Here is a 16,766-nt window from a genome sequence, read left to right as displayed (position 1 = left end):
ATGTCAGGACCCAAGGGAGTGCTGGGATTATTCCTGGAAGCCATTTCTTACAACAGGGTCTCTATCGGTTACTTTAACCATACCTATAGATACCACTAAATCAAACTCTGTTTTCCCAACTAACCTTTTCACCTAGTTTGTGGTCACTGTAGAACCACCCTAAATGAAAGGTAGCTTAAGTGGAAAGAGATCTTAACCAATAGCAAGATGTTTTCTGAAAATTTTGTGCATTTGGGCCAGGTAAATTGTTAAGGCCCTCTTCTGAGGAGTAAATGTGATAAAGAGCATAAAGCACTGACCCTGGCATGTACTAAACACTCAAAAATTACCAATGAAGGTATTATAAAACTTGCTGGTACTGAAACTGATAGACACCCCAGTAAAGAAATGAAATTGGAGTCCTGAAGCATTGTCTCAATATAATTTAGAGTGCTAGGTTAGAAATATGGTATCTCTAGTTCTGTGTAGTTTGGTTCGTTTTGCAACATGAGAAAAACAATTTAAGTATTTTATAAAGTGTGGCTACATAAATTTCATAATCCTTACAGCAAATGAAGTTGTTAGTACTGTATTAACATTTCACAAGAGGAAACTGCTATAGGCTGTGGGAAAAGGCACCAGATATCTGGGTGGGGTCACACCAACCTGGGTTCAGCAAACTCTGTACTTGAGTTCTGGCTAGGAAAGAATTCAGATCCAAGACCAAAACATTTATTTAGTAAATCACTGAGGTAGAAAAGTAATTCCTAGAAGAAATGGGTTTAGGAAACAAGTTACAGAGGGGCCCTTGGAGCTTGGGAGTAAGGGTAAGGCACTGGAGGGAGGGGAGGAGGAAGAGAGAGGTGCAAGTGTGCTTGGGAGGAGGAGAGCACTCTTCATCCGCAGGCCTATGGGTTTTAAGGGTGGAGATTTTAGGGGAGGTCCCAGGGGAAAGTCTCAGTAGAATATTCAGCTGCTTTCCAGGTGTGTTCTTTCAGGGTCTAGGTCTCCACTGATTGATTGGGGGGGACCAGGGCAGGGGGTCATTGTCCAACGCATCTGGTCCTGAGGTCAGCCATGGAGTCGGCTGTCTGGTTTTGCTGCTTTTCTGGGCCTGAAATACAACCGAAGCCTAGATGTAATCTCTAAGGAGGAAAGGTCAGGGGATCCAAACCGCAGGATCAGGATATGCTAGCAAAGGAAAGCCATCCTGGGGGTGAGATCCCACCCTACAATTACCAGTTGCTAGACACCTGGGGCTTCCCACCCTGATGGCCTGGCCCATCCTCCTTGCTCTGCTCATGTCCATCTGCCTATCACAAAACTAAAAGGTTAAAGACTTTCCTTGTTGCAGAGTATGTTCTCATTTGCATCTGATCATTTTTGACTTCCTGAAGCTCAATTTCTCTTTCTTCCACACCCCAGGATTTTTCAGAGGGGAAAACCTTGCCCAATTGACAAATACTGGCGAGTGCCCAGCGGCGGGGCTCGGTGGTTGAGCTGACCTGTGAAACAGGTCACAGTTCCATTCCGTAGGAGGCGTGCAGGAGGGAGCTGGTCAGTGACGCTCATCACTGATGTTTTTCTCTCTCCCTATCCCTTCTCTCTGAAGTCAGTAAAGACATTTTTAAAAACTAGCGAGAAACAAAAATACTAGCAAGAGAAAACACGAGTCCAGTCGCAGAGAAACAGGGAGATTTGAGCCCCCCATCTTGCCAGTCATCAGCTTGTAGAAAAGGGCCATCTAGGCTTTCGTAGTTCCCACTGTTAAGTGAGTAGGTGCTTTGCACAGCTGGCCAGGTTTCGCGAAGCTCTAGGAGGCTGTCCTACCGCTCTGTGTGGGCTCTGAGTGGTGGAGCCAACACGCTGCTCCGCCCCACGCACTTCCCGGGAGCCAATCAGAGCTAAGAGGGCGTTCCTAGGCCCGCCTTTCAGTCTTCCCGCCCTGGCGACTTCCAGCTGGGAGACGGCGCTCCCTACAACCCGGAAGTAGTAGTCCCGGAGGAGGCGGGCCCGAGAGGGTGGAGCTTGTGACGCTTCGCGCCGGGCTCTGGCTCTTGTCTCCTCATTCTGCTGGCCTCGGTTCCTGCGGGAAAAGTGTGGCTGGGTCTGAGGGGAACCGCACCAATGGCTTCCGTGCTGTCCTACGAAAGCTTGGTCCACGCTGTGGCCGGAGCCGTGGTGAGGCGGGGTCTTCACGCCCGGGCCGCTGCGGGGTGTGGGGCTCTCGGGTCACTGCCCGGGATGTGTCTGGGGGATGAGCATGAGAGGGAGGCGTGTGGGTTAGGGACTGGCGTCAACTGCCGTGACTGTGGGGCGGAAAGGAAGGGGGCAGAGGCGAGAAGGTGCTGGCAGAATTTGGTGTGAGGGCCGGTGCTCACCCTCTGGCCCTGGCTGCCGCTCTGGCCACTAGAGTCTCTCTGGGATGTAGACAGCGGTGGTCCCACATACCCCCAGGGCGTCGGGCAGAGGAAAATTGCAGTTTTCTCTGCCTTGTGAAATTTAAAAGCTAGTCTTCTTCCTACCCCCCACACACCCTGCACACAAACTTCGACTCCCTTGGGCCAGAGGAAAACCTAGGTGTGATGCCCTGCAGCTCAGTCACATCCTTTAACTACAACCTATTTTCACACACTTGCTGCAGGCAAGTGGAAGTGCTTACCAAATAGAATATCCCTTGCCAATATTTATTGGTAGAAGATACATTAAAAAAAAAAAATCAAGGTCAGAGTTACTTTCTACCACAGGTGTGCTTTCCTGTGAGAGAGAAGCTGGGTTGCTGGGCTTCTGGATGTCTCAGTTCTGCTTGACTCCCCTGCCCCCTTTCCTTGACACTTTCCACTCTTGACTTGGGTAACAGCTGCTTCTGGCTCTCATCTTATTTCTCCAACTGCCCTTCCTCATATCCTTCTGTAGCTGTCAACACGCACCTGTAGCAGTTGGAATCAGAGTGACTTCAGAGGAAGATCACTGATCCGCCTCCTTTGAAACTCAGGGAGAACTCATGTCTAAAATTTCCTCTTGGCTAAAATGTGACGTTAGCCAATAAATGTTCTGTGCAGACGAATCAGGGCTGGACCCCCAACTCCATTATTTGTTAGATAGGTGGCCTGTAAACCTCACTTTCCCAATCTGTAAAGTGGGGCTATTGATACTTACCTCACAGAGTTGTTACGAGAATTAGGTGGCACAGTAGTTCATGGCAGTGCCTGAGTCAGGAATCTCGGTTCATTCCTTAAACTGGAAGAGCCTTTCAGCCAGTGTGAAGAGGCTGAGTTGGAAGCTTGCTTGACATGCTCTAGGGTGGGTGTGGATGTCTATGTTCCTGGAGTGGAGGGAAAAAGGCAAAGAGGCAAATATGTTTCAGGGGGCCAAATTGTGTGAGACTTTAACTCTGAGTGGGAAAGAGAGCTAGGTAGCTTTTGGAGGTTTAGAGCATTCAGCAACTTGCTGGTTTACATTTTAAACATGACCACCCTGGCTGCTCTGTTCAGAGTGAACTATAAGGCAGCAAGAAAACTGTCAGAGAGATAGTACATCATCTCAGGCAAGCGATGATGATGGCTTGGACCAGGATGGTGGTCGAGAAGGTGGTGAAATGTGATCATTAACCTGGAATATATTTATAAGATAGAGCCACCGGGGTGTGATGGTGGATCGGATATGGGGTGTAACAGAATGAGGGTTGGTTGACTCCCAAGAGTTTTTGGCTTCAGCAACTGGAAGGATGATGTTCCCATTTACTGAGCTGGTGAAGACTTTGACGGAGCAGGTTTTGGGGGAAATGTGAGTTTGGTTTTGGACTCGTTAAATTTGAAATGCCTAAGTGTACATGGGACTAGATGAGTTCATCAAGAAAATGAGTGTGGACTGAGAAAAGTCTCAGAGACCAAGCCTTGGAGCACCACCATCAAGAGGGTAGGGAAATGAGGTAGCACCAGCAAAGGAAACTAAGGAAAGCCCGGTAGGGTAGGAGGAAAACTAAGAAACTGGTGTTCTGAAAGTCACATGGAGAGGGGTGTAGACCAGCTGGGCCAGATGCTACTGATGGGTCAGATAAGGTGAGGGCTAAGAGTGAACCATTGGGCTTATCAATAGGTTTATCAACATGAAAAATCCAGGGGTTGCTCTCCCAGGAGGGAGAGTGCTGGAGGGCACTGGGTCCTCTGTCCTAAAGGTTTTAAGTAAAGGTGGAGATTTTAGGGGAGGTCCCAGGGGAAGATCTCAATAGAATATTCGGCAGTTTTCCAGGTGTGTCCTTCCAGGGTTGTGATCTCCTCCACTGGATGATTGGCAGGCACCAGGGCAGCTGGTCCTGAGGTCAGCTGTGGCTGGTTTGGTTGCTTTTCTGGGCCTGGAGCTGAAATACAACTGAGGCCCAGATGTTACCTCTAGGGAGGAAATGTCAGAGGGTTCTAACTGCATGATGCACTCCTTTTTCTTCTTAATAAATGCCCCTCAGTGAACACCTTTATCGCGTGCCTTCTAAGTGCCATGCGCTGGTCTGGGTGCTAGAAGTAGAGTGGAGAACAAAGTATTTTTCCTCATGAAGTTTGCATTCCGGTGGGGGAGCCAGACAATAGTTGAGTAAACAACAAAAAACACACAATCATTTTAGATAGTGTTAAGCGTTATAAAAGAAAATAAAGGAGGGTTGGCAAACTTTCTGTAAGGAGGCAGGTGGTAAATATTTTAGACTTTGTGTGAGGTCTCTGGCAGCTACTCAGGACTGCCATGATAGTGTGAAAGCAGCCATTAACAGAAACTAAGTGAATGGGCAGAGCTGTGTTCCAGTAAATTCCTGTTTACAAAACTAGGCAGTGGATTTGATTTGGCCCTTTGGCCAGTTGCCTGGCTCTTGCTATAGAGAGTGACTGGAGGACGAGATGATACATTTCTATTTAACCTACAAAGACATTTCCATTTTCCCCTCTTTTTATTGTCTATTTTTCTCTTGTTAAAAGTTCTGCTTGAGATTATACACCCTGAATTTGCTATGGTATTTCTCCCATAAGCTATGTTAGAGTATTCAATAGATAGACTTGTAAGAATAATTTTTTTCTCTTGCTTTCCCTTGGCTCAGTACTGTTCCTAGCACATACCTGAGTGAGAATTTGCATCCTTTTGTTACTCGTTTGTTTGCTCAAAAGTGGTTCTCAACTCTTTGCAAACCTCTCTATTAAGTAAAGTTAAACCACACAACATGGGCCCTATTTTCTTATGGTTGCTACCAAAGGTAAAAAATTTCATTACAGTTGGTAAGAAACTTGGCATTGCTTTTAATGGTAATGTGGTGATGGCTCGTATTTACTTAAACGTCCTGAGTGAGATGTTCAACCAAAGCTTTGAGGTGATTGAGGAGAGTCAGCTTAGCATGGCGGTTAAGAGCACTTGAGCCAGGCAGCCTGGCTTGGAATCTTGGCTGTGCACCTTCCCCAGCTATGTGACTGGTATAAACTCCAAGGCTGCCTGGATTAGTTGCTTCTCCTCCCCAAAGGATTGTTAAATCGTTGTTTAAGATGTCGATTTACAACCTTTTTGAGTTGATGTTTCATGTTTGCTTTTTCACTACTTTCCAAGTTCTGTACTCTCTCACATCAAGTGTGGTATTATGCATACACACACACATTTTAAAAATTAAAATAAACAAATGAGTGATTTTGAGTGTTTTGTGGTACACTGTGGGATAACTGCAGACAATCTCAAGTATTTGAAAACTAGAATTGTACTGTTTCAGGGTAATGCTATATTTCTAACTGATGACTATTATGTATGATACAATCAATGGCCTCATATGTAAATAATTCTCAATTTTGAGTATATTAGATTAGCTTTGAAAGGTAGATTTTATTTATAGAAATGTATATTTGTAATTAAAAGAGATTTTACTATTCTAGAATTTGAAAAGTGAGATTGGTTCAAATTCCCTGGGGGCGGGGTTTAGACACCGAAACAGACTTTGAAATTGTAATACTAATAATTAGTAACTTTCAGGGACTTCTTTTTTCTCTGTTTTTTATTTTTAAATGTTTTTTAATTGGATAATTTATATTTTAAAAGAATTATATTTCATTGAATAAATGCTGACTTAAAAATTCACATCACAGAAATATGAGGCCTCCTTTCTCCTCCCACTCTGTGACTCAGTCCAAGCATACCTAGCCTTAGAACTATGTAAGAAGGCTTATTCAGAGCACTTTTCTCAACTTGGTATCAGAAGAGAAAATTAGGCCCAATTGTCTGACCCTGTACTTATACACTAAATATTACACTAAATAAATAAATTTTTATTTATTTTAGAGAGAAAGGAAGGGAGAGGGAAAGGGGGAGGGAGGCAGGGAGGAGGAGGAGAGATTGCTTGGTTGCCTCCCGTATGCACCCAGACCTGGGACGGAACCCACAACCTGGGCATGTGCCCTGACCCAGAATCAAACCTTTTGGTACACAGGATGTGCCCTGACCCAGTGACCTTTTGGTACACAGGATGACAATCAACTACCTGAGCCACGTTGGACTTTTTACCATATACACAAAGTACCTACCTTTTAGAAGTAGAAACTAAGTAGGGGAACTTCCTGATTCACTGTATAAGGACTTCTGGATATAAAGATCAGTGAAAGAGTCCCTGTCCTCAAGAAGCTCTTCTTAAGTACAACGTAGAAGAGTGTACAAGGCCCCTGGTGGTACCAAGGAAGATGAGGTGAGCTTCACGTGCACCTATGAAGGTGATGGGAAGTCCCCCAAGGTTAACATATTTAGACCAGGCCTTTTTCCCCCCCTAATGTTTTTATTGATTTCAGAGAGAGGAAGGGAGAGGGAGAGAGAGATAGAAACATCAATGATGAGTCATTGATTGGCTGCCTCCTTCACACCCCCTCCTGGGGTTGGAGCCTGAAACCTGGGCATGTGCCCTGACTGGCAGTCGAACTGGGATCTCCTGGATCATAGGTTTATGCTCAACTGCTGAGCAACCCTGGCCAGGCTAGACCAGGTCTTGAAGGAAGAGTAGGAATTTATTAGGCAAAATGAAATAGGAAGGCAATAAGAGAATTTTAGACAGGACAAAAAGCATATTAAAAGGCCCTAATGTATAAATCAGCATTCAGGGGATTTCAAGCTAATTCTGACATAGCTGGTGTAAAATGATTGGAGAAAGTAGAAGGATATGAAGTCGGAGTGTCATACTATGCAAAGATATTTGGGTTAAAGTATATCAGAAACAGTGTTTGTTAAAATGTGGTTACATCTCCCTCATTATCTGTTTTCTCTGTGTTTATATACAAATAAGCATTTACACATAGTTTTTTTGTTTTGTTTTTATAACTGGTATGGAGTTTCATATCCTGGGTTTTGGGGTTTTCTTAGATGTGTTTGTTTCAGAATATAAAGCATTTCCTCATGTATATCATTTAGAGTTGTCTGGTTGAAAGCTGGAGAAACAGTTTGGGTGATTTAACAAAAAGAAAGTTTATTGGCAGGCTCTTTGGGAGCTCTCAGGATCAGTGGGGAGGCTGAAGACTTGAAACAGGAAGGAACCAGCAGACTACAAAGAGATTTCTGAACCAATCACTAGAGAATGAATGTCTGTTGGGCACCGCCACTGGAAACAGTGGATTCTGTCCCTATTTCTTCTTCCCCTACAGCTCCTCTAGCCCCTATTAGCCATGCTCAAGGTCATATGCCCACCCTTAACTGTAACAGGTGGAGGGTGGGCACCTGGGTTTACCATCCTCCCAAGATTGCATGTAGTAGGAAGAAGTAAAGGAACTCAGCCCACCCTTGGGAGAAGGGAATGGTGCTGTATGGCCCAAAACATCAGGTATGTACTATATACTGTCATTAAAAGACTTCCATAAGTTAATTCTCATTCCTCACAGCAACATCAACAGTTAGGTGTTGGTCCTAAAATTACAAATGAGGAAATTGAGGCTTGGAGTTTTACAGTTACTTATTATACAGTATGTATTATAACTGGGACCCAAACCTTGGTTTGTTTTATTCCAAAGCCCATGCTCTTTCCATTAGATGCTCAGGTGTGTTATCCACTAGGCCTTTTGTTTCATTTGTATATCTGTCTGTATATAGGTGTGATTGTTACATCAAGAGAAAGACTTATATTAATTCTGGATTGGGCAAATAACATATTGTTTTAATATGAAAGCCACAGTAAGTGGCTTTCAATCTTTGTAATTTCATTAGCTCAAGATCTACCACTGAAAATGCATTTTAGTTGCTTTTCTTTTTTTAAAAATAATCCTACCCAATAACGCCATGTACTCTATCAGGAGATGCTGTACATTGATTTCAGTGGTGCTGCTATGACTCGAACAGTTTTGGACTCTTCTTGGAAATTGACATTGGAACTAGCATTGCATACCCCCCCCCCCCGTTTTTCATCCTTGAAGGGTGAAGCATTTTGGAAACGGTCAAATTTGGTGACTTGGTTGGTAGGCCAACCCAAACATCATTATTTGTACATAAAAGGCATGATTCTCTGCTTCTATATTTATGTGTGTCTGTCTCTGTTATTTCCATAATATTGCACATGCATAGGGAACAAAGTCTTCACCAGGTTTACCCCACTATTTCATTCTGATTCTGTCTGTGGTATTAAATACTTCAGCTCAACTCCATGAGTATTTGTGTTAGCCAAATTAAAAAGTAGACTTTGGATGTTTATTGACTTTTACAGGAGAGACACATCCCAGAAAATGCGTAAACCATCTATGTTTTTGATATATAATCTGATATGTAGATGCTGATATATTATTAAGAAATCTAGGTGTCCGCTATGGGATTATTTACAACAGAAAGAGAGCCAGAAGTGCCCAGGAACTTAGGCTGAAAATGATTTATGTGACTTTGCTTGCCATTTTCCTCTCTAGCTGTCATCTGTCTCTTAGGCTGCCCTATGGTATTGCCAGCTGACTTAAACAAACAAACAAACAAAACCAGCCTGGGCCAGGTGGCTCAGTTGGCTCAGTTGGTTGAAGCATCATCCCATACACCAAAAGGTTGTGGGTTTGATTCCCGGTCAGGGCACATATCTAGGATTCGGGTTTGATCCCTGGTCGGAGCGTGTACTGGAGGCAACTGATTGATATTTCTCTCTCACACTGATGCTTCTCTCTCTCCCTCTCTCTCTAAAATCAATAAAAACATATCCTTGGGTGAGGATTAAAAAAACAAAATAAACAAAAACTGGGTGGTTGGATTTTTTTGCTATTTAGTCATTAAATAATTACTTGTTGGGTTCCTGCCCTTGAGATTTTTATGGTCTAATAACGAAAAAATCCTTAACAACTAAATACAGCACAATGCAATGATTACTAAGAAATAAAATTTTGTGCACAGGATACATGATACTGTTAGAACCTAGGTGAGAGAGTAGTTCAATTTATCATCTCAAATTCACTATGTCTAAGATTGAACTAGTAATTTCTTTTATATATATATATTTTTAAATTTTATTTTTGTTTAAAATATTAAAGATGTCCCTTTTTCTTCTAAATGACCCGTTCCACCCCGTCCCATCCCCCTCCCCAGTCCCTCTACCCACCATTGTCTGTGTCCTTGAGTTGTGCATATATGCATATAAATTCTTTGGTTACTCTCTCCCCCTCCACCCACCCACCCTCCTCCATCCCTCTGACATTCGTCAGTCTTATCTATGTTTCCATGTCATTGAATCTATTCTGTTCATCAGTTTATTAAGTTCTTAAGATTCCACGTATAAGCGAGATCATGTGATGTTTGTCTTTCTCTTCCTGGCTTATTTCACTTAGCATAATTTTCTCCAGGTCCATCCATACTGTCCCAAAGGGTACAAGACTCTTCTTCTTTACAGCTGCGTAGTATTCCATGGCATGAATGTCCCACAGCTTTTTATCCACTCACCTCCTGATGGGCACTTTCCAGATCTAAGCTATTATAAACTGTGCTGCTATGAACATCGGGGCACATATATTCTTTCTGATTAATGTTTCAGGATTCTTAGGATACATCCTAGGAGTGGAATCACTGGGTCAAAAGGCAGCTCCATTTTTAATTTTTTGAGGAATCTCCATACTGTTTTCCATAGTGGTTGCACCAGTCTGCACTCCCACCAGCAGTGCACCAGGGTTCCCCTTTCTCCACACCCTCACCAGCACATGTCATTTGTTGATTTGTTGATGGTAGCCATTCTGACAGGTGTGAAGTGATACCTCATTGTGGTTTTAATTGACATCTCTCTGATGATTAGGGATGTTGAGCATTTTATCATGTGTCTCTTGGCCATCTGTGTGTCCTCTTTGGAGAAGTGTCTATTCAAGTCCTTTGCCCATTTCTTAGTTGGGTTGTTTGTCTTCCTCTTGCTGAGTAATATCAGTTCTTTGTACACTTTGGAAATTAGTCCCTTATCAGATGCATCCTTGGCAAATATGTTTTCCCAGACCATGGGGTTCCTTTGTATTTTGAGGCTGTTTTCTTTTGCTGTGCAGAAGCTTTTTAGTTTGATATAGTCCCATATGTTTATTAAAAATATGGAATGCTTCACGAATTTGCGTGTCATCCTTGTGCAGGGGCCATGCTAATCTCTGTATCGTTCCAATTTTAGTATATGTGCTGCCGAAGCGAGCACTGAACTAGTAATTTCTTAAAACTAGGTCCCTTTTTTGACTTTCCTATTTTTGTCAATGGTATCTTTATTCCTGTGACTTTCTCTTCTCTCTTGTAATCCACATCCAGTAAATCAGCAAGAAATATTGATTCTCCCTGTTACAGTTCCTCTGGCAGATATCCCTTTGTTTTTCAGGCTACTACTCAAACTGATTCAAATACTTACCATTTTTTATCAGATGTACTTTGCTAGAGCAGTGTTTTTATTTGTGGTCTAGTTTTTCTGGTTGGAAGCTCTTGAGGTTATTTGGATAACTCCTTGAATATCTATTGGTGTGTCTTTTAATCAGATACCTGTGTAGAAAGGGCCTAACTTCAGATTTCTGGGGGGTGGGGGAGTTCCTCCCAGGTTTTGTCATTTTTCTAATTTTCATATCCAGGGTAAAATGGTTGCTGTTTTATATTTGTTTTGATTTGCTTTTGTTTAGTATTTGTTACTCTACTAAACTTTATAAACTTTTGGGAGGCAGGGGATTAAGTTAGAAATATATTTAAATATACAGGGAATATAGAAGAGTTGTGTTAGATGTTATGGGGTAATAGATTCAAAATATGATATATTACCAACTTGCCCTTATACAAGTTTTCATGAAATAAAAATGAAGTAGAATAAATAGTAAAGGATAAACACATTCATAAATTTTAAATATTTTAATATTATTTAAAATAATTTAATCAATATTTTAATATTTATAATGTAAAATATAACGCAATTTCTGTTTCTAACTAGGGAGCTAATCGAACTTTCTGAAAATTTCCCTTTATAATAACCTGTGTAAAATGTTTAAAAAAAAATAAGTACTCAAAAGCATTAATAAGGTGACAAGAATATAAGGAACTCTCAGACTGGAGAATGGGTAAAGGCAAGACCCAGGGGCAAGGAGAGCAGTGTTTGTTCTGCATAAATTGCTTTATCAGATAAACATGAACTTCATAGCTTCCAGAGATTCAGGTAAGGCGAGAAAGTCTGTCCAAGATGACTTTCCCAAAGGAGTCCCAAAGGAATATGCTATAAATGTGAATAGGAAATAATCTTACTTCTCCCCAGGAAAATCAGCTATCTCCAACCTTGGCATTGATTGGGGGGGGGGGGGGAGGTAAGGTGGGGAGTGGATCACCAGTGAGATTTTGAAACCACAAGCCCTCCCTTAGGTTGTAGCCCAAATTCCCAGTACTTGCATGATTTGAAAACCTAAAGCCAGTAATTTAACTTAGAGTGATTCCAGGGTGGTGGAGCCCCAAAGTGCCTGACAGATATTCTTTCTAGAGGTACTTATCTTCACGAGGTCTAAAAGAATGCCCCAAAATAAAATTCTAAGGTAAATGACCAGTTCAATCCAACTAAGTAAACTCAGAGAAGCAAGGCATTGTGAACAAGAAGTGTAGACAACAGCAACAATCAGAAAACGGAATGTTTAGTCACAGTCTTAAAAAGCTATTTAGTGCCCTGGCCAGGTGGCTTAGTTGGTTGGAGTGTCGTTCTGTATACCAAAAAGTTGCGAGTTCGATTCCTGGTCAGGGCACATACCTAGGTTTCAGGTTTGAACCTTGGTTGGGCACATACAGGAGGCAACTGATCGATGTTTCTCTATCACATCAATATATTTCTCTCCCTCTCTCTCTAAAGTCAATTAAAAAAAATATATCCTTGAGTGAGGATTAGGGAAAAAAAGCTATTTAGTATATATAAGAAAATAAAAGAAAGGCTAGAAAATGTGTACAAGGAACAAGAACCTAAGATTGGGTGAACAGATTTGAAAATTGACCAAATAGAATATTGAGAAATGAAAAGTGAAATAACTGAAAATTTAAATGGATACCTGGTAGTTAATTTAAGCAAAAATCTTAACTGAGAAGGGTGGGACAAGAAGCAGGTCTAAATTCTCACACTCCATAATAAAAGGTAAATAATGTCTACAATGGATGGAATCAAAAGATATCAGGATTTTAAAAAATTACATGGAGGTGTGTCAATTCCAAAAGAAATTCTAAAAGACCTTAAAATACTTGCATCTGGGAAGGAAGATTGGGTAAAATGGAGAGGCGTGGGCAGAAAATACTAAATTTTGTCACTTATATTAATTGACTTTTTAAACTATGTGCATGCTTTGCTTTGATCAAATAAAATGTAAAACTAAAATATTTTAATGTGTAGCTATGAATTGATAATTGTTGAAGCTGATTGATAGGTTCAAATTCAAGCACAGGTTTCTCAACATACACAGGTAAAGATAGGATTAGTGAGCTAAAGTATAACTGACACCTGATTCTAATTTGCAGTGATTGTAGTCAGGAAACCATGGAAATTTTTCTTCATTTTGCTGAGAGAATAATTTACTACCTATAATGCCATATCCAGTGATAATCTTCAAAACATAGGTGAAATAGAGACATTTTTAGACCATCAAAAACATTTTGCCACAGGAAGGATTCTCACTAGAAGAAATTCTAAAGGATGTTCTTTGTTTAAAAGGTGAGTGATCCCAGATGGAAGGTAAGCGAAGGAAGAATGAAGAGCAGAAAAAGTTGTAAATATTGTATGTTGCTAAATCTCAACAAACAGTAACTATCAAATAATAGCCTTCTATCCCAATCCTCCATCTGGGGTGGAACCACCACCAAGATGCAGATTTTCGTGAAAACCCTTACAGAGAAGACCATCACTCTTGAGGCTGAACCCTCAGGTACAATAGAAAATGTAAAGGCCAAGATCCAGGATAAGGAAGGAATTCCTCCTGATCAGCAAAGACTGATTTTTGCTGGCGAGTAACTAGAAGATGAACGTACTTTGTCTGGCTACAGCATTCAAAAGGAGTCCACTGTTCATCTTGTGTTGAGACTTCGTAGTGGTGCTAAGAAAAGGAGGAGGTCTTACACCACTCCCAGGACGAATAAGCATAATAGAAAGAAGGTGACGCTGGCTGCCCTTAAGTACTACAAAGTGGACAAGAGTGGCAAAATCAGTCGCCTTTGTCGGGAGTGCCCTTTAGATGAATGTGGTGCTGGAGTTTTTGTGGCCAGCCACTTTCACTTTGACAGACATTATTGTGACAGATGTTGTCTGATCTATTATTGCTTTAGCAAACCGGAAGACAAGTAATTGCATATAGGTTAATAAAAGTCATGAACAACAATGACAGATTATCAAATAATATTATTTTGTGGATATTAAAAAGAAATAAAAGAAGTTAGAATTAAAATACATGATAACAGTAGCATGAAGGGTAAAGGAAATGAATTAAATTTAAATTTGTATTTGGGAGGAAGATAAACATATTAAAAATTTTTAGAATCAATGAGCTGGGAGTGTATGCTATAATCACTCAAAAGCCTGTAAAAGGATAGAAACAATATATATATAAACTTCCAGAGAAAAAAATCAATTAGAAAAAAACTCTAGTCAAATAGGAAGCAGGAAAGGGCAGAAAAAGCACGCAGAGCATGTATGAAAGATAGCACAAATAAGATGGCTGCTAAAAATCCAAATGTTAATTAAATGCTTTGGTTAAAATGCTAGATTGGTTTTAAAAAGGGGAAAATGCTACTTATAAAGATACAGCTAAAAGATATGGATACTGAGTGTTTGAAAATAAAAATGTGAAAAAAGACACACCAAACTAATACTAACCAAAGAAAGCTGATAAAACTGTTAACATCAAATAAAATAGACTTTATAGTAGTGTCATTACTGGGCATCAAGAGGATGACATCATTGAGGAAAAGGCTCAGTATCTGAGGAAAATAAGTAATTTTATGTTTGTGTTTTTCTAAATGTTTAAAGGAGAAATTAGCAAAACTTTAAGAAGAAATATACCAGTCTGGCATCAAAATGGAAGGTTTGATATATCTCAGTAATTGATAGAACAAGCAGGGGGGAAAACCAAGAATTTAAAGGATGGAATAATGTATGTAGCAAACTTGACCTAATAGACATATACAGAACATTGTACCCAACAACTGCAGAATACATTCTTTTCAAGCCAGACATGGAAAAGTTATAAAAACCGATCATTTACCAGGCTGTAAAGCAAAACTTAAACTTTGAAAAAGTTTTGAAATAGTACAGAATGAGTTGTTGCATCATAATGCAATCAAGCCAACAACGAATCACAAAAAGATAAATAAAAAACCCAAACGCATATATACTTGGAAATTAAGAAACATTTCTGAATGATCTATGGGTTAAAGAAGAAATCATAATGGAAATAAGAATTTACAACTGAATGATAGCACAGATAGGGCATATTAAAATTTGTAGGTGTCCCTGACCTGGGTAGAGTTGTACCCAGTTTGGTGGGTTTTGTGTTATATCAGCCAGGGACAAAGTAACTCCTTGTTTATCCCAGGTTGGCTTTGGTCTGTGCACATGCCTGGTTCATGCCCTGGACACACTGGCGTTGTGGGGGAGAAGCAAACTTGTAGGTACATTGAAAATTACAAATCATCTTTGAAAAAATTAAAGACCTGAATAAATGGAAAGACATCCATGTTCATGGATTGGAAGACAAATGTTAAGATGACACTACTCTCCAAATGGATCTACAGATTCAGTACAATCTCTCTCAAAATTCCGGTTTGGTTTTTTTGCAGAAATTGATTTAAGAAATTGATAAAATTCATATGAAAAATGCAAAGAACTCAGAATAGCCAAAACAATTGTGAAAAAGAAGAACAAAGTTGGAGGATTAAGATTTCCCAATTTCAAAACTTAGTACAGAGCTACAGTAATCAAGAGAGTGTGGTACTAGCATAAGGATAGACAGATTAACAGACTAGAATTCAAGAGTCCAAAAAATCAATTTGCGTTCAATTGACTTTTGGCAAGGATGCCAAAACACACCAGTAGGGGAAGAAAATAGTCCTTTTAAAAAATGGTGCAGGGACAACTGGATTTCTACATGCAAAAGAATGAAGCTTGACTCCTACTTCATACCGTATACAAAAAGTAACTAAAAATGAACCACAGATCTAAATGTAAAAGCTGGAAGTACAGAACTCTTAGATGAAAACAGGCATAAATATTTATTACCTTGGATTAGACAATGGTTTCTTAGATATGATACCAAAAGCACAAGTAATAACATATATGTAAATTGGACTTCTACCAAATTAAAACCTTTGTGCTTCAAAGACCTTTCAAGAACGTGAAGACAGGCCTTGACTGGGTAACTCAGTTGGTTAAAGCATCATCCCAATACACCAAGGATGGGGTCTCGATCCCCGGTCAAGGCATATACAAGAATCAACCAATGATTGCATAAATAAGTGAAACAACAAGCCCTGGCCAGTGTGATTCAGTTGGTTGGAGTGTTGTCCTGTACACCAAGAGGTGGTGGATTCAATCCCCGGTCAGGGCACATGCAGGAGGCAACCAATCGATGTTTCTCTCTCCCTTCCTCAATCTAAAATCAATAAAAAATAATAAGTGGAACAACAAATGGATGTTTCTCTCTCTTCCTCTCTAAAACTAATCAGTAAAAAAGATACACAAGTAGCCAATAGATACATGAAAAGATGCTTGACAGCATTAGTCATCAAGGAAATGAAAATAAAACTACAGTGAGATACCATTTCACACCCTCTATGATATCTGTAATTAAAAGAACGGATAATAAGTGTTGCAAAGATGTTGAGAAATTAGAGTCCTCATATTTTGCACGTGGAAATATAGAATTGTGCACCCACTGTGGAAAACCTTTTGGTAGTTCCTCAAAATGTTAAACATAGAGTTACCAATACAATCCAGCAATTGCACTCTGAGAGAACTGGAAACATATCCATGCAAAAACTTACACAAGGATGTTCATAGTAGCATTCATAAAGCCAAAAAGTGGAAACAAGTTCAACTGATGAATGGATAAACAAAATGTGATGTATCTAGAATATTTTTCAACTATAATACAGAATGAAGTTCTGATTCCACAACATGGGTGAGTCTTGAAAGAAGCCAGTCACAAAAGTTCATGTATTTGATTTCATTTATATGAAATGTTCAGAATAGGCAAAATAGAGACAGAAAATAGATTATTGTTTTCCAGGGTGCAGGAGGAGGAGAGAATGGGGAATGACTGCTAATGGGTATGGGTTTCCTTTTGAGGTAATAAAAATGTTGTGGAGTTACATTTTGA

At 40.3% G+C, this 16,766-nt stretch overlaps 1 protein-coding gene and 1 pseudogene across 2 annotated transcripts in view; both read left to right on the top strand.

Moving 5' to 3' along the window:
* The first annotated feature begins 1,979 nt into the window (after positions 1–1,979).
* SLC25A17 (solute carrier family 25 member 17) overlaps positions 1,980–16,766 on the top strand; it is a 41,657-nt gene continuing 26,870 nt past the window's right edge. Inside the window, exon 1 of the mRNA XM_081130391.1 lies at positions 1,980–2,160. Coding sequence (XP_080986517.1) covers positions 2,107–2,160 — 54 coding nt within the window. The 5' untranslated portion in view covers positions 1,980–2,106. The remainder of the gene's footprint in view (positions 2,161–16,766) is intronic.
* Positions 13,239–13,738, top strand: LOC308552387 (ubiquitin-ribosomal protein eS31 fusion protein pseudogene; annotated as a pseudogene). The gene has a single exon. The product of its transcript is annotated as a ubiquitin-ribosomal protein eS31 fusion protein pseudogene (transcript).

This window comes from Miniopterus schreibersii (genome assembly GCF_964146895.1).
Source record: "Miniopterus schreibersii genome assembly, chromosome: 2".
Classification (NCBI taxonomy): domain Eukaryota; kingdom Metazoa; phylum Chordata; class Mammalia; order Chiroptera; family Miniopteridae; genus Miniopterus; species Miniopterus schreibersii.
Note: the sequence above shows the minus strand (reverse complement) of the source record. Positions and strands in the feature narration are given on the sequence as shown.